The 17233-nt window shown below is 48.1% G+C and overlaps 1 protein-coding gene across 1 annotated transcript in view; it reads left to right on the plus strand.

The window, feature by feature from the left end:
- Nucleotides 1-11657: 11657 nt before the first annotated feature.
- The window catches only part of NET1 (neuroepithelial cell transforming 1), a 94966-nt gene continuing 89390 nt past the window's right edge, over nt 11658-17233 (plus strand). Inside the window, exon 1 of the mRNA XM_087874400.1 lies at nt 11658-12059. Coding sequence (XP_087730526.1) covers nt 11893-12059 — 167 coding nt within the window. The 5' untranslated portion in view covers nt 11658-11892. The remainder of the gene's footprint in view (nt 12060-17233) is intronic.

Raw genomic sequence — 17233 nt, forward strand, 5'->3', positions numbered from 1 at the left:
GGCCAGCTGGTGATCCGGCATGGATGCATGCATTTTGGTTTGGGCACGGTGCCGAAAAGGCTCACCATCACCGTTGTTAAGTTATAGCACACATATATTGCCTGGACAACCTGTTTATTTATTTTATTTTATTTTATTGATTGATTTGTTTCAATTTGTATACCGCCCTTCTCCAATAGGACTCAGGGCGGTGAACAGCCAAAATCAAAAACAAAACGTACAAAATTTAAAAAACAGTTTAAAAATAATTAAATATTTTTGGCCGCAATTTAAAAACAAACCCAATTTAAAATCAATTAAAATTGAACCCAAAACTGTGGGATCAAGCCAGCTAGGTCTTACACCATATCCTAACAACCGTTATAGACTATCGAGGTCTCCTGCTTGAGCAGGGGGTTGGACTAGAAGACCTCCGAGGTCCCTTCCCGCTCTCCTCCGATCGATCGATCGAAGGCATGGGTGCTCTCCAGCCTTCTTGGTGCCCGACCTAGGGAGCTATTCTGCAGAGTCTCCGGGAAAGTTTTGAAGGTCAGTGGAACAGTGCTTGCTCCATTTTCCTTGCGGTCTCAACGAAAGGAAACAGATGGGAGGGAGCTCCTTTAAAAATAACTGGCATGCTTTTAACAGGTGGCTAACCAGACATGGGGAAGGGCTGGAATTCAGGCCGGAGTGGGGAGGGAGGCAGAAGGCTAGGTGAAGGGATTCAGACACAGTTGGGGAGGAGGGGGATGGGGGTGGGTGGGTGGAAGAGAAGTTGGAAGGCACAAAGGATGGGATGGAGCCTGCCAAAGGACCGGGGAGGAAAAAAGGTTGGGTTTGCATAGATAGCTCTTACTTAAATAAAATAAAAGATAGACGGAGCCCCGTGTTTTGGAAATCCAGCTTAAGAGAGCTCGGTTTAAAAGAGGATATTGGTAGCTCAGGGTTGAACTGTGAAGGGTCCCCATTGCTCTCGGAGCTCGGTGGTTTTCTTGCAGGCGTTTCATGACCCAACTAGGGAACAATATCAGTGCTAGAAGGAAATGGAGTTTGTGGAGAGGAGAGGAGAGGAGGGAGGGAGGGAAGGAAGGAAGAAGAGAGAGGGAGGGAGGGAGGGAGGGAGGGAGGGAGGAAGGAGGAAGGAAGGAAGGAAGGAGAAAGGGAGGGAAGGAAGGAAGGAGAGGGAGGGAGAGGAGGAAGGAAGGAAGGAAGGAAGGAGAAGGAGGGAGGGAGGGAAGGAGAGGGAGGGGAGAAAGGAAGGAAGGAAGGAGAAAGGGAGGGAGGGAGGAAGGAAGGAGAAAGAGGAAGGAAGGAGAAAGGGAAGGTGGGAGGGAGGATGGAAGGAAGGAAGGAGAGAGGGAGGGAGGGGAGGAAGAAAGAGAGGGAGGGAGGGGAGGAAGGAAGGAAGGAAGGAAGGGCTGTGGGACTCCTTGGTGCTCTCGGAGCTTGGTGGTTTTCTTGCAGGCGTTTCATGACCCAACTAGGGAACAATATCAGTGCTAGAAGGAAATGGAGTTTGTGGAGAGGAGAGGAGAGGAGAGGAGAGGAGAAGGGAGGAGAGGAGGGAGGGAGGGAGGGGAGGAAGGAAGGAAGGAAGGAAGGAAGGAAGGAGAAAGGGAGGGAAGGAAGGAGAAAGGGAGGGGAGGAAGGAAGGAAGAAAGGAAGGAAAAAGGGAGGGAAGGAAGGAAGGAGAGGGAGGGAGGGGAGGAAGGAAGGAAGGAAGGAAGGAAGGAAGGAAAAAGGGAGGGAAGGAAGGAGAGAGAGGGAGGAAAGAAGGAAGGAAGGAAGGAGAAAGGGAAGGTGGGAGGGAGGAAGGAAGGAAGGAAGGAAGGGCTGTGGGGCTCCTTGGTGCTCTCGGAGCTCAGTCATTTTTTTGCAGGCGTTTCATGACCCAACTAGGGAACGCCATCAATATTAAAAGGGAATGGGGTTTGTGGAGGAGAAAGGGGAGGAGGAGGAGGAGGGATTGGTGATCTCTGAGCTGGGTAGTTTTCTTGCCAGACGTTTCATAAAAATACAGGGATTTCTCAACAATTCCTCCGTGCAGACCGAAATGACTGAACCCGACCTAGCCTTTCTTCCTTTCAAATGCATCTCGCCGTAAAACGTCTGAGGATTAGGTTCGAACCATCTGTTTTGAAGATCTCAGACCCAGAAAAGAAAAGAAAAGATACGATTTCACTTGCTGGCTTGTCAGAATTTGTGTCTGGGCCTCTCGCATTGCCGAAGTGGGAATAGCAGTAAAGTTATCTTCCAGATTTAAAAATGATTTAAGGTGAAACTTGGCATGCTCGGGAGCTATTTCAACGTCGCATGTGAAAAAATGCGCCTTCTGAGTTGGCCCGCACGACACAGCTTTGACCTCTCAACTATTTTGGACCGTCTTTGTGAAATCTCCGGGAATTAAGCTCGATTAGTGCTTTAAACTCCCGTTCCCTCGACCCCTTCCTCCTCTCTGCCCGTTCCCCAACTTCCTCTTGCTTTGCGTTTTTTAAACAGATTTTTAATCCCACCTTGATTATTTTTTTATAAGTAACTCCAGGCGATGAACAGACCTAACACAACTTCCTTTTCTTAACAACAACCCTGTGAGGTGGGCTGGGCCGAGACAGAGCGCCTGGCCGCGAAGTCACTCTGCTGGTTCTCGTGCCTAAGGCGGGACTAGAACTCCCCATCTCCTGGTGATTGGCCCAAAGTCACCCAGCTGCCTTTCATGCCTAAGGCGGGACTAGAACTCCCCATCTCCTGGTGATTGGCTCAAAGTCACCCAGCTGGCTTTCATGGCTAAGGTGGGACTAGAACTCACCGTCTCCTGGTGATTCGCCCAAAGTCACCCAACTGGCTTTCATGGCTAAGGTGGGACTAGAACTCCCCATCTCCTGGTGATTCGCCCAAAGTCACCCAACTGGCTTTCATGGCTAAGGTGGGACTAGAACTCACCGTCTCCTGGTGATTCGCCCAAAGTCACCCAACTGGCTTTCATGGCTAAGGTGGGACTAGAACTCACCGTCTCCTGATGATTGGTCCAAAGTCACCCAGCTGGCTTTCATGCTTAAGGCAGGACTAGAACTCCCCGTCTCCTGGTGATTGGCTCAAAGTCACCCAGCTGGCTTTCATGCCTAAGGCGGGACTAGAACTCCCCATCTCCTGGTGATTGGCCCAAAGTCACCCAGCTGCCTTTCATGCCTAAGGCGGGACTAGAACTCCCCATCTCCTGGTGATTGGCTCAAAGTCACCCAGCTGGCTTTCATGGCTAAGGTGGGACTAGAACTCACCGTCTCCTGGTGATTCGCCCAAAGTCACCCAACTGGCTTTCATGGCTAAGGTGGGACTAGAACTCCCCATCTCCTGGTGATTCGCCCAAAGTCACCCAACTGGCTTTCATGGCTAAGGTGGGACTAGAACTCACCGTCTCCTGGTGATTCGCCCAAAGTCACCCAACTGGCTTTCATGGCTAAGGTGGGACTAGAACTCACCGTCTCCTGATGATTGGTCCAAAGTCACCCAGCTGGCTTTCATGCTTAAGGCAGGACTAGAACTCCCCATCTCCTGGTGATTGGCTCAAAGTCACCCAGCTGGCTTTCATGCCTAAGGCGGGACTAGAACTCCCCATCTCCTGGTGATTGGCCCAAAGTCACCCAGCTGGCTTTCATGGCTAAGGCGGGACTAGAACTCCCCATCTCCTGGTGATTGGCTCAAAGTCACCCAGCTGGCTTTCATGGCTAAGGCGGGACTAGAACTCCCCATCTCCTGGTGATTGGCTCAAAGTCACCCAGCTGGCTTTCATGGCTAAGGCGGGACTAGAACTCCCCATCTCCTGGTGATTGGCTCAAAGTCACCCAGCTGGCTTTCATGGCTAAGGTGGGACTAGAACTCACCGTCTCCTGGTGATTCGCCCAAAGTCACCCAACTGGCTTTCATGGCTAAGGCGGGACTAGAACTCCCCATCTCCTGGTGATTGGCTCAAAGTCACCCAGCTGGCTTTCATGGCTAAGGCAGGACTAGAACTCCCCATCTCCTGGTGATTGGCTCAAAGTCACCCAGCTGGCTTTCATGGCTAAGGCGGGACTAGAACTCCCCATCTCCTGGTGATTGGCTCAAAGTCACCCAGCTGGCTTTCATGGCTAAGGTGGGACTAGAACTCACCGTCTCCTGGTGATTCGCCCAAAGTCACCCAACTGGCTTTCATGGCTAAGGTGGGACTAGAACTCCCCATCTCCTGGTGATTGGCTCAAAGTCACCCAGCTGGCTTTCATGGCTAAGGTGGGACTAGAACTCACCGTCTCCTGGTGATTGGCTCAAAGTCACCCAGCTGGCTTTCATGGCTAAGGTGGGACTAGAACTCCCCATCTCCTGGTGATTGGCCCAAAGTCACCCAGCTGGCTTTCATGGCTAAGGCGGGACTAGAACTCCCCATCTCCTGGTGATTGGCTCAAAGTCACCCAGCTGGCTTTCATGGCTAAGGTGGGACTAGAACTCCCCATCTCCTGGTGATTGGCCCAAAGTCACCCAGCTGCCTTTCATGCCTAAGGCGGGACTAGAACTCCCCATCTCCTGGTGATTGGCTCAAAGTCACCCAGCTGGCTTTCATGGCTAAGGCGGGACTCGAACTCCCCATCTCCTGGTGATTGGCTCAAAGTCACCCAGCTGGCTTTCATGGCTAAGGCGGGACTAGAACTCCCCATCTCCTGGTGATTGGCTCAAAGTCACCCAGCTGGCTTTCATGGCTAAGGCGGGACTAGAACTCCCCATCTCCTGGTGATTGGCTCAAAGTCACCCAGCTGGCTTTCATGGCTAAGGTGGGACTAGAACTCACCGTCTCCTGGTGATTCGCCCAAAGTCACCCAACTGGCTTTCATGGCTAAGGTGGGACTAGAACTCCCCATCTCCTGGTGATTCGCCCAAAGTCACCCAACTGGCTTTCATGGCTAAGGTGGGACTAGAACTCACCGTCTCCTGGTGATTCGCCCAAAGTCACCCAACTGGCTTTCATGGCTAAGGTGGGACTAGAACTCACCGTCTCCTGATGATTGGTCCAAAGTCACCCAGCTGGCTTTCATGCTTAAGGCAGGACTAGAACTCCCCATCTCCTGGTGATTGGCTCAAAGTCACCCAGCTGGCTTTCATGGCTAAAGTGGGACTAGAACTCACCGTCTCCTGGTGATTGGCCCAAAGTCACCCACCTTGTTTTCATGCCCAAGGCGGGACTAGAACTCACCGTTTCCTGGTGATTGGCCCAAAGTCCCCCAGCCGTCTTTCATGGCTAAGGCGGGACTAGAACTCCCCATCTCCTGGTGATTGGCCCAAAGTCACCCAGCTGGCTTTCATGCCCAGGGCAGGACTAGAACTCCCCATCTCCTGGTGATTGGCCCAAAGTCACCCAGCTGGCTTTCATGGCTAAGGTGGGACTAGAACTCACCGTCTCCTGGTGATTCGCCCAAAGTCACCCAACTGGCTTTCATGGCTAAGGTGGGACTAGAACTCACCGTCTCCTGGTGATTCGCCCAAAGTCACCCAACTGGCTTTCATGGCTAAGGTGGGACTAGAACTCACCGTCTCCTGATGATTGGTCCAAAGTCACCCAGCTGGCTTTCATGCTTAAGGCAGGACTAGAACTCCCCATCTCCTGGTGATTGGCTCAAAGTCACCCAGCTGGCTTTCATGGCTAAAGTGGGACTAGAACTCACCGTCTCCTGGTGATTGGCCCAAAGTCACCCACCTTGTTTTCATGCCCAAGGCGGGACTAGAACTCACCGTTTCCTGGTGATTGGCCCAAAGTCCCCCAGCCGTCTTTCATGGCTAAGGCGGGACTAGAACTCCCCATCTCCTGGTGATTGGCCCAAAGTCACCCAGCTGGCTTTCATGCCCAGGGCAGGACTAGAACTCCCCATCTCCTGGTGATTGGCCCAAAGTCACCCAGCTGGCTTTCATGGCTAAGACGGGACTAGAACTCACCGTCTTCTAGTGAATGCCCCAAAGTCGCCCAGTTTCCTGGTTTCTGGGCCCTCATCTTCACCACAACCCCTACATGGCTCTCTTTCTACCTTTTCCCTTGCTTTTCTTCAAAGAAAGTTGAAAAAAACGTCTTTTACGGAATATAAACTTTCGTTCCCTTGCCAACTCTTTGTGGATGGGGAAAGAGGCAGGCAGAATTTTTTTAATGTACGCTAACCCACAGCGCCCTCTGCTGAGAAGTAGAGGGAACATCATTTTTTTTTTTGAACATGAATAGTTTAGTAACTCTCAAATCAGGAAAATAGTTGAAGCAGGGGAGGCCACAGTTTGTTTGTTTTTTGATTTTATTTATATGCCGCCCTTCTCCGGAGACTCAGGGCGGCTTACAATGCGTTAAGCAATAGCCTTCATCCTTTTGTATATTTTATACAAAGTCAGCTTATTGCCCCCACAATCTGGGTCCTCATTTCACCTACCTTAGAAAGGCTGAGTCAACCTTGAGTCTAGTGAGATTTGAACTTGCAGTAATTGCAGGCAGCTGATGTTAATAACAGCACTTAATAACAGTGCTTTAGTCTGCTGCGCTACCAGGGCTCTTTTTAGTTCAGGAGTCTATTACTCCCCCAACCCAAGAAAGCCCCCTTTTTTTTGTTTGCATGGCTTCTAGCCCACAATTTGGTCATACCCGTGGCATCCTAAGAATCTGCCTTTGGAAGAAAAAGGGACAGTCTTTATAGGGGAAGAAGCTGCTCAAAAAATAGAAGAGGACGCCAAAGCAGGAAAGAAGATAAAAAGTTAAAAGGAAGAAGGGCTGGGTGTAAATCAATGCATAATAAACTGAATATTGGAAAGGAAAATATATATAAGTGGGATTCTCAGAGATTTCATTATTTGTATCCTGCCTTTGCTAGCTTCACAAATAACTCAAGCCAGTGAACTTATCCAGTACACCTTCCTCCTCTTATTTCCCCCCACCAGCACCACCCTGTGAGATGGGTTGGACGGAAAGAGAGAAATTAACAGAAGGGACCTTGAAGGTCTTCTAGTCCAACCCCAAAGTTGACCCAGCTGTGTTTCGTGCCTAAGGTGAGACTAGGACTCACCGTCTCCTGGTGATTGGCCCAAAGCCACTCAATTGGCTTTTATGCGTAAGGTGGGACTAGAAGTCACCGTCTCCTGGTGATTGGCCCAAAATTACCCAGCCAGTTTTCATGCCTAAGGCAGAACTAGAACTCACCATCACCCAGAGAGCACCAAAGACACCACGGTTCAACCCTAATCTCCAATTTCTTCATTAAATTAGAGTCCTCTAATTTATTTTATCAAGTTGAAATGATTCCTAATGTATTAATTTAACGTTTTTCTCTCCCCACCTTAGCCATCTCTCCCTACAGCTTTGTTCTTCCACCAACAAAGGGAGCTGGACCGCAAAACAGATGGCAGGTGGTCCTCAACTTACGACACTTTATTCAGTGACTGTTCAAAGTTACAACGGCCCTGAAAAAAGTGACGTAGGACCATTTTTCACACTTACGACCGTTTCAGCATTCCCCGTGATCAAAATTTGGACAACTGGCAACTGACTCATATTTATGACGGTTGCAGTGACCCGGGGTCACCTGATCTCCTTTTGCGACAAGCAAATATCAATGGGGACGCCAGATTCACTTAACAACCGGGTGACTAACTAAGCGATTCCTTTAACAACTGTGACACAAAAGGTGGAAAAATGAGGCAAAAATTCACTTAACTAATGTTTCACTTAGCAACGAAGCTGTTGGGCTCAATTGTGGTCGTAAGTCGAGGGCTACCCATAAAAACAAGTTACAGAAAGCTATAACTGGGCTTTAATTCATTTTTACACAAACCCTAAAATTTTTATCCCCACCTACTTCAGAAATTGGGTGTGTGTGTGTGTATATGGGTCCGTCTGTCTGCCCCTCCTAACTTCCTTGGCCTAGAAATTAAATATCTGAGGGATGAGTCTTATGTCTGTGGGAAAACGTTCCCAAAATATGCTCTCCCTCCTTCCAGTAACTGCCAGGGTAGATAAGAAACAGATCCTCTGGTCTCCAGCTTTATGCCTTTTGAATGGGATATACATCGTCTTCGGCTTACGACCATAATCGAGCCCCCAAATTTCCCTTGTTCAAGAAGGGCGTTGTAAAGTGAGGTTTTGTTTTTTTTAAATTTGATTTATATGCCGCCCTTCTCCGGAGACTCAGGGCGGCTTACAATGCGTTAAGCAATAGCCTTCATACTTTTGTATATTTATACAAAGTCAGCTTATTGCCCCCACAAACTGGGTCCTCAATTTACTACCTTAGAAAGGATGGAAGGCTGAGTCAACCTTGAGCCTGGCGAGATTTGAACCTGCAGTAATTGCAGGCAGCTGGTCTTAATAACCAGCTTAATAACAGGGTGCCTTAGACCACTGTACTACCAAGGCTCTTGCCCCATTTTACAACCTTAACCTCGCTGTTAAGCGAATCACTGCAGTTGTTAAGCTAGTCACACAGTTGTTAAATGAGTCTGGCTTCCCTATTGACTTTGCTTGTCAGGTGGTCGCAACCCCCACCCCTCAACCCCCCAACCCCAGAAAGTCCAGTTGCCGCCTGAAAAAGCAGTTGGGACCACTGTGACTTGAATGACTGAGAATCTCCATAGACTTAGCTATGCATTTGGGATGAACATCCTATGAATGGTGCTGGGAATATGAACGGATTTCCGGAAAAATTGCAGACCACAGGAATCATTTGCACCACTCAGGTGGCCCTGAAGACACAGATAAAACTTCCAAGTGGCAAAAGGATGCAAACGACCAGCTGTCTGCAAGGAATATCAATCCTTCCGTTCCCCACCATCCAGTCAGAACTGAGGAAGCTTCTTGGATGAGAAGCGAAACGTCTTCAAAAGAAAAAACAAGGAAGTCCAGTTGCTTCTTGAAAAAGCCCTTTGGGGTCCTAACCATACATTTTGGCTTTCAAGTTAAAAATTAAAAAAAAAACCCTCAACCAGTCAAAACTGCTTTGACCGTCCTTTACTACTTCTAAATTCTTTTTCCCCCTCCTTCCCTCTTCGTTGGAAAAATGAAATCTGATACGGAAGATTCTTGGCCAAGGCTTTTCAGGGAATGAGATTTGTTATAGGATCTTCTAAGTCAGGTGTGTAATTTAGTGCAAGATTCCGAACAGGAGGGAGGGGAAAAAATGGTTTATTCGTTTTTTCCATTTGCTCCTTTTCCAGAGGCTCTGAGCAGCTTGCAAAGTGCTAGTGCCGCAAAATTAAAATACAGGCAGTCCTTGATAGAAGAACAGGGTTGGGAGGGACCTTGGAGGTCTTCTAGTCCAACCCCAAAGTTAGCCCTAAGTCACCCAGCTGGGTTTTTTTATGCCTAAAACGGGACTAGAATTCACCATCTCCTGGTGATCACCCAAAATCACCCAGCCAGTTTTCACGCCTAAGGCAGAACTAGAACTCACCATCTCCCAGTTTTCAGCCTGGTGCCTTAACTACTAGGCCAAACTGGCTCTGTTAAGATGCTTTTTAAACATCCAGCATTATAGGCACAAAATATACCCCCAACAAAAGAAAACTCCGAGGCTTAGATTTCCTCAAAGTTACTTTTTATTAAAGATGTCATATTGGCACATCTGGGAAAACCCGAATCCGAATTTCCAGGTTTTCCCCACCCAAGTGAAAGTTCAAGTCCCCGCCCAGCACCCTCATGTCCATCACATGGGCCAATCATCCACCGTCCAAACTGAAGACGCTTCCCAATCATCTGACTCCAAGTGCCAGGGCAATGCGTCCTTGACTCTCTGAGAAAGGAATGTTATTTTGACTACATATCATCTACACTCTATGCAATCCCCCCTCCCATTTTCCCACAAAAGATATGGCAGGCCTGAAGGCCCAAACGCAAAAGATGGCTTCCAGGTCTGACACAATGGTTGCAATTTCTTTTTATCCCCATTGCACAACATGTTTTCTGACAACTGAAAATAAATGGTTCCAAAGCAGATTCAGGTGGTCCTTGACTTCCAACAGTTCATTCAGTGACCGTCCAAAGTCACAACGGCACTGAAAAAAAGTGACTTATGACTGTTTTTCATACGACCGTCGCAACATCCCCAGGGTCAAATGATCAAAATTCGAACACTTGGCAACTTGACTCATACTTATGACGGCTGCAATGTCCCGGGGTCATGTGATCACAGCTTTTGCCATCTTCTGACAAGCAACGTTTATTAAGTCAACATCTCCCTTACTCTATACACAGTCATACAAATTTTACATATTGATGGTTGTTCTGGAAGCAGGATTCACTTAACATACGCGTGACTAACTTAACAACTTAACAACTTGCTCACAATTGTGAGCAAGAAAGATTGTAAAATGGGGTAAAACTCACTTAACGAATGTTTCGCTTAGCAACAGAAACCTTGGGCTCAATTGTGGTCGTAAGTGGAGGACTACCTGTATAAAAATCATCGGTACGGTAAAGAGCCAAGTTAGGTCTGGGTATCCAGAGCAGGCAGTCCCAAAAGAGGCATCACCTTCTCACCTGGCCAAACTATCTCCTTACACCCCATTTAACCCATGTGTCTTGGGGACCTGTCCTCCAAAATGCCAATCCTGAGAGCACAGGATGGGGGAAAAAAAAATAAGTGGACATCAACCAACCTAGTAGCAAGGTAACAATTACAGGTAATCCGCAGAAAGTTGTAAAATTGTATATATCTGTTAGTATTGTATTTTAATGTCTGATGTGCGTGTGTTTTTGTTTTTGTCTCTTGACTTCTTTTGGTGTGTTTGGTTTTAAAATGTAAAATACTCAATAAAAATTATTTAAAAAAAACAAAACAAAAACAATTACAGGTAATCCTCGATTTACGACCACAATTGAGCCCCAAATTTCTGCTGCTAAGACATTTGTTAAGTGATATTTTTTTTGCACCATTTTACAATCTTTCTTGCCACAGTTGTTAAGTGAATCACTACAGTTGTTAAATTAGTAACACGTTTGTTAAGTGAATCTCTGGTGTTCCCCGTTGACTTTGCTGGTCAGGTCACAAAAGGGGATCGGCATGACCCCGGGACACTGCGACCATCATAAATACGAGCCAGTTGCCAAGCGTCTGAATTTTGATTACGTGATCCTGGGGATGTTGCAATGGTCAAGTGTGAAAAGCTATCATTAATCCCTTTTTTTTCAGCATCGTCGTAACTTTACAATAGCACTAAAAAAAAGTGACGACTATTATTCATAGTTATGACCGTCCCGTTGTATGTGATTAAAATTCAGATGCTTTTTTTTTTTTCAAAAGGCACTTGGATTTTCTTGGGTATTTCCCCCCCCCTTGAAGACTTTTCGCTTCTCGCCCAAGGAGCTTCTTCAGTTCTGAGTGAATGATGTCATTCAGTCACCATTCAGTCAGAACTGAAGAAGCTCCTCGGATGAGAAGCGAAATGTCTTCAAGGGGGAAAAAAAAACCCCCAAGAAAGTCCAGTTGCCTTTTGAGAAAGCACCTTTGGGACAACCATGACCTGGATGACTGAGAGTCACCATGGAACACCGTGTTACTAATTTAACAACTGAGGGGAATCGACCGTGGCAACGAAGCGGCCGACCCCCAAAAGTCTCCACCGCCGTCTTCGCTTCCCCGGCTTTGTGATGGAGGACGGCGACCTCTTTTGCGCTGCCCCACCCCCACCCCCCTGCTCCGCCGCGAGGGCGGAAGGTATAACGCGCGGTCGCTCGCTCTCACCCTCAGCCGGCATCCCCCGGCCGAATAAAACCGGCGAAAGGGCAGGCAGGCTTCGGGCCGGGCGCTAGGCCTCGCTCCGGGGCGTCTCCTAGCAACGGACGAGCGCCGCTGATTGGTTCGCGACGTCCCGCCGCCATTTTCAAACGGCCGCGTCGCCATTCGGGTTCTTGGGCCGGCTCCGCTTAGCATGGAAGGCGCCCCGATGGCCGCCAAACCCCCCGTGCGGAGGAAGGGAAGGCCGCGGAGGCAGCAGAAGGAGCCGGGCGGACGGACAAGCCTCCCGGGCGGCGCGGCGCTGGAGGAAACCCCCGGCGGGGCCCAGAGAGGGGAGGCCCCCACCGCCTCCTGTGGGCGGTAAGTGGGCCGGTTCAGCCCCCCCTCCCCTCCCCCCTCCCCTCCCCCCCCAAAGGGAAGGGCGCCCCCAGAGGAAGGGGAAGGAAGGGGGTGAGTCAGGCCTTTCCTTCCTTCTTTCTTCCTTCCTTCCTTCCTTTCCTTCCTTCCTTCCTTCCCCTCTTTCTTCTCCCTCCCTCACATCCTTTCTTTCTCCTTCCTTCTCCCTCCATCCCTGCCTGCTTTCTCTCTCACACTTCCCTTCCTCCCACTCTTTCTTCTCCCTCCCTCTTTCTTTCATTCCTCCCTCCCTGTTTCTCTCTCCTTCCTTCCTTCTCCATCCATCCCTCCCTGTTTTTCCCTCCTCCCTTACCCCTTTCTCTCTCCCTCCCTCTCTCCCTTCCTTCTTTCCTCCCTCCCTCTTTCTCTCATTCCTCCCTTCCCCCTTTTCTCCCTCCCTGTTTCTCTCTCCTTCCTTCCTTCTCCATCCATCCCTCCCTGTTTTTCCCTCCTCCCTTACCCCTTTCTCCCTCCCTCTCTCCCTTCCTTCTTTCCTCCCTCCCTCTTTCTCTCATTCCTCCCTCCCCCCTTTTCTCCCTCCCTGTTTCTCTCTCCTTGCTTCAGACTTTCTCCCTCCTTCCTTCCTTCTCCCTCCATCCCTGCCTGCTTTCTCTCTCTCACTTCCCTTCCTCCAACTCTTTCTTCTCCCTCCCTCCTTCTCTCATTTATCCCTCCCTCCCTGTTTCTCTCTCCTTCCTCCCTCCCTCCCTTTCTTCCCTCCTTCCTTACCCCTTTTTCCTTCCCTCCCTCTCTCCCTTCCTCCTTTCCTCCCTCTTTCTCTCATTTCTCCCTCCCCCCTTTTCTCCCTCCCTGTTTCTCTCTCCTTGCTTCAGATTTTCTCCCTCCATCCCTGCCTGCTTTCTCTCTCTCACTTCCCTTCCTCCAACTCTTTCTTCTCCCTCCCTCTTTCTCTCATTCATCCCTCCCTCTTTCTCTCTCCTTCCTTCCTTCTCCATCCCTCCCTCCCTGTTTTTCCCTCCTCCCTTACCCCTTTCTCCCTCCCTCTCTCCCTTCCTTCTTTCCTCCCTCCCTCTTTCTCTCATTCCTCCCTTCCCCCTTTTCTCCCTCCCTGTTTCTCTCTCCTTGCTTCAGACTTTCTCCCTCCTTCCTTCTCCCTCCATCCCTGCCTGCTTTCTCTCTCTCACTTCCCTTCCTCCAACTCTTTCTTCTCCCTCCCTCCCTCATTTATCCCTCCCTCCCTGTTTCTCTCTCCTTCCTCCCTCCCTCCCTTTCTTCCCTCCTTCCTTACCCCTTTTTCCTTCCCTCCCTCTCTCCCTTCCTCCTTTCCTCCCTCTTTCTCTCATTTCTCCCTCCCCCCTTTTCTCCCTCCCTGTTTCTCTCTCCTTGCTTCAGATTTTCTCCCTCCATCCCTGCCTGCTTTCTCTCTCTCACTTCCCTTCCTCCAACTCTTTCTTCTCCCTCCCTCTTTCTCTCATTCATCCCTCCCTCTTTCTCTCTCCTTCCTTCCTTCTCCATCCACCATCCCTGTTTTTCCCTCCTCCCTTACCCCTTTCTCCCACCCTCCCTCCCTTTCTACTTTCCTCCCTCCCTCTTTCTCTCATTCCTCCCTCCCCCCTTTTCTCCCTCCCTGTTTCTCTCTTCTTGCTTCAGACTTTCTCCCTCCTTCTTTCCTTCTCTCTCCATTCTTCCATCCTCTCTTGCCCCTTTCTCCCTGCCAACCTCCCTCCCTCCTTCTCACCTTTCTCTCTCTCCTCCCTCCCTCCCTCCCTCCCTCCATTAGGTAGCCCAGACCAGAAAACTGGCCTCGCAGGAAGCCCACTTTATTGAGAGAGGCTGTTATAGCAGAATTTTGCAAGCCTGCTTGTGCGGGAACTCTCCTTCTCCTTAGGATGCCGGTGGGTCGCGGAGGCTGCTGCCTGAATCTCTTCTGAATATTGTTTTGCCTTTTAGGGTTTGAAGGATGATTTGGTCCTTTTTCTCCTAGTCAAATAACCACAAATTCTTTGCTGCCCAGAGTCACATGGTAGAGAGATGGGTGACATACAAATTTAATAACTAATCATTCTTGTATATTTCTGCTTAAGGTCATCCTCCTTACTCTCTGAACTGTCAGACACATTTTACATATTGATAGTTTTTAACAAACAGGGTCTGCCAGGTTTGTAAAAGTGATGATTATTAATGATAAACATAGCACAACACTTGCCCGAATTAACATGAATGTTAGTCTACACTTCAGCAAAAATATTTAAATACATTAGTCTTTTGTAAATTACCAATGATGCAGTTACTTCTTGGCAGTGTCTTAGAAGGGCATTAAAAAAAAGAATGAAATACTACTGATTGATAGGAGCTGGGAGACAAATTACATGAGATATTATCTTTCCAGGAAATCGCCAATTTCATTTGCTGGCAGTCTTTCCTTTTGGAAGACAGAAGAAGAGACCGGATTAGCAGTTTTTTAATTTGGTTCTGATTGATAGGGACTAATTAACTGATAAGGAGAAAAGCAGATAAGTTTAGGTGAAAGAGTCCATGACACCTATAGCAAAAATTGAGTTTAGTGAAATGTCAGTGGTTACCCAAGAAATTTAGCAACAGTTTAAAAATAAAAACAGAACTATAAAAAGGGCAGACTATTTACATTTCCTATTTCTTAACTGCTCATTTCCCTCAGAGGGGGACTCTGAGCTGCGTACAATATAATCAATAAAATGAACCTTAAAATCAGAATTCGTTTAAGATTAAATAGTTTTAAAATTATAAAAATAACATTATAAAATCTGAAAAGGTGAAAAATGCCAAGATGGGGGATTAGCAGTTAATACAGGTAGGAGTACATGGCTGGCTGGGGAATTCTGGGAGTTGAAGTCCACATCTCTTAAAGTCGCCAAGTTTGGAGATCCCAAGTCTAGAGGGACTTTTGTGGTTGTCCGTGAGGTTCTCTTGGGCAGTTGGGCTGACGCCTTAATCATGGCATGGGTGGGTTTTTGTCTGGGACCTTAACCCAGATTGTCGCTATGTGGCCTCTCTCTTTATATTGACCCTGAGTTAGTTATCATTGCTGGCTGAAGAATTCTGGGAGTTGACGTCCACATGCCTTAAAGTTGCTATGGTTGAGAAACACCGGATTAGAGAAATCAAGTGGGGCTTGGTTTTGGGCCTGGTGCTCTTAAAATAATTGTGTTTAATGGTCTGGAGCAGTGTTTCCCAAAGTGTGGTACGCGTACCCCCAGGAGTACGGGAAGAGTTTGGTGGGGGTACGCGTTGCACCGGAGTTTGGTGGGGATCACGTGGGAATATCCACTGCACCGTGCTTAGCTGCGCCCACAGAACAAGGAAAGAAATAGGCGCATATCGCAGTTTTTACACGGGAACTGGGGCCATCGTACATCGTATCGCAACTCATTATGGCGGGAACTTCTGCGCATCCTTCGCGCAGCTCGGGTTCAGCCATTTTTAAACTGTGGGAACATTAACAGTTGACGTTGAGCCGCGGAGCTGTTTAAACGCCGGAGAATTGCAGTGTTATCTAACGGTTAGACAGTCTTGTGAGGCGTGACACGGCATGAATATACTGCACTTCGTTACAGAGACAACTTACTTCTTTAATAGTTAGTTCCGGTTTTTTATGAGGGGTACTCAGCGTTACGAAAATTATAGAAGCGGTACACGTATGTCAAAAGTTTGGGAAACACTGGTTTGGAGGATGAAATGGGGGAATCCTTGCCTTACGACCATAATGGAGCCCCACATTCCTGTTGCTACGTGATAAATTTGTTAAGTGAATTTTGCCCCGTTTTACGACCTTTCTTGCCACGGTTGTTAAGCGAATCATTGCCATTGTTAAGTGAGTCACATGGTTGTGAAGTGCATCCGGCTTCCCTGTTGACTTCGTTTGTCAGAAGGTCGGAAAAGGGGGGTGTCACATGACCCCGGGATGCTCCAACCGTCTTAAATATGAGTCAGTTGCCAAGCGTCTGAATTTTGATCGTGTGACCACGGGGGGATGCTGCAACGGTGGTGTGAAAAAAAGTGCCGTTGTAACTTTGAACGGTTGCTTAAAGGAACTGTTGTAAACCGAGGACTACCTGTATACTGTTTTGATTTGCATCGTAGCAAGATTCAGCAGAGCAACTATCGCTTTAGGAGACAAAAAGGACGCTGACAGTGAGAATCAGTCAGGAAGTTGGATGGAGAATAAGGGGATAACATTTACTGGAAGTGCAAAGCTTACCATACAGGTTGGAAGCACTGGGTTTAGCAGCTGGATTTTTTAAAAACTCTCTGCCATAAGATGTATAGCAAGTATATTTTGTATTGTTTCTCTGTGTCATACGATATATGTGGGTGTATACATCATTTTGTATTTATTTATTTATCTTCTCATGTTCATGTACATTGGAAGTGGTGACGTTTTGATGAGCTGTACACAACGAAATTTCATTTTAATGTATGCTGTTTAGGGTACATTCAGAGTGACAAAGTTATTATTCCATTCTTCTCTTCTCTTTCCCTTCCTTCCTTCCACGTCTTCTCATTCTGTTCTTATTCTATTCTTTTTTCTTATTTTTATTTATTACTTATTTTGTCATGCTGATGTATATATTGGAGGTGTTGACCCTTTGAGAGCTGGATTCAATGAAATTTCATTTTAATGTATGCTGATTACTGTACATTTAAAATGACAAAGTTATTATACTATACCCGTGATGGCGAACCTATGGCACGCGTGCCCGAAGTGGCACGCGAAGCCATGTCGCCCGGCACGCGCAGCCTTGCCTGTTTGTCTTCCGGGTTTCTGGCTGTCCTTCACGCACGTGGCAGTGCCGAAAACCAGTGTGTGCATGCATGCCAGCCAGCTGATTGTCGGGTGTGCATGCGTACCAAACCCCGGAAGTTTGGGTTTTCCGGAGCGCGATCCATTCACACGTGTGGCAGTGCTGAAAACCAGCATGCGCGCCAACCAGCTGATCGTCAGGCACGCATGTGCACTATTACCCGGAAGTTCAGCTTTTCTGGAGGACGGCCCCAATGAGCGCGCATGGGCATGTGCGACATTTCTGTACTACCTTTTTGGTACTCGGTGCCGAAAAGGTTCGCCATCACTGTACTATACTATACTAAAAGGGATGCGGTGGCTCAGTGGCTAAGATACTGAGATTGTCAATCGGAAG

This window comes from Pantherophis guttatus, chromosome 7 (genome assembly GCF_059756535.1).
Source record: "Pantherophis guttatus breed Tessera chromosome 7, ASM5975653v1, whole genome shotgun sequence".
NCBI classification, from domain to species: domain Eukaryota; kingdom Metazoa; phylum Chordata; class Lepidosauria; order Squamata; family Colubridae; genus Pantherophis; species Pantherophis guttatus.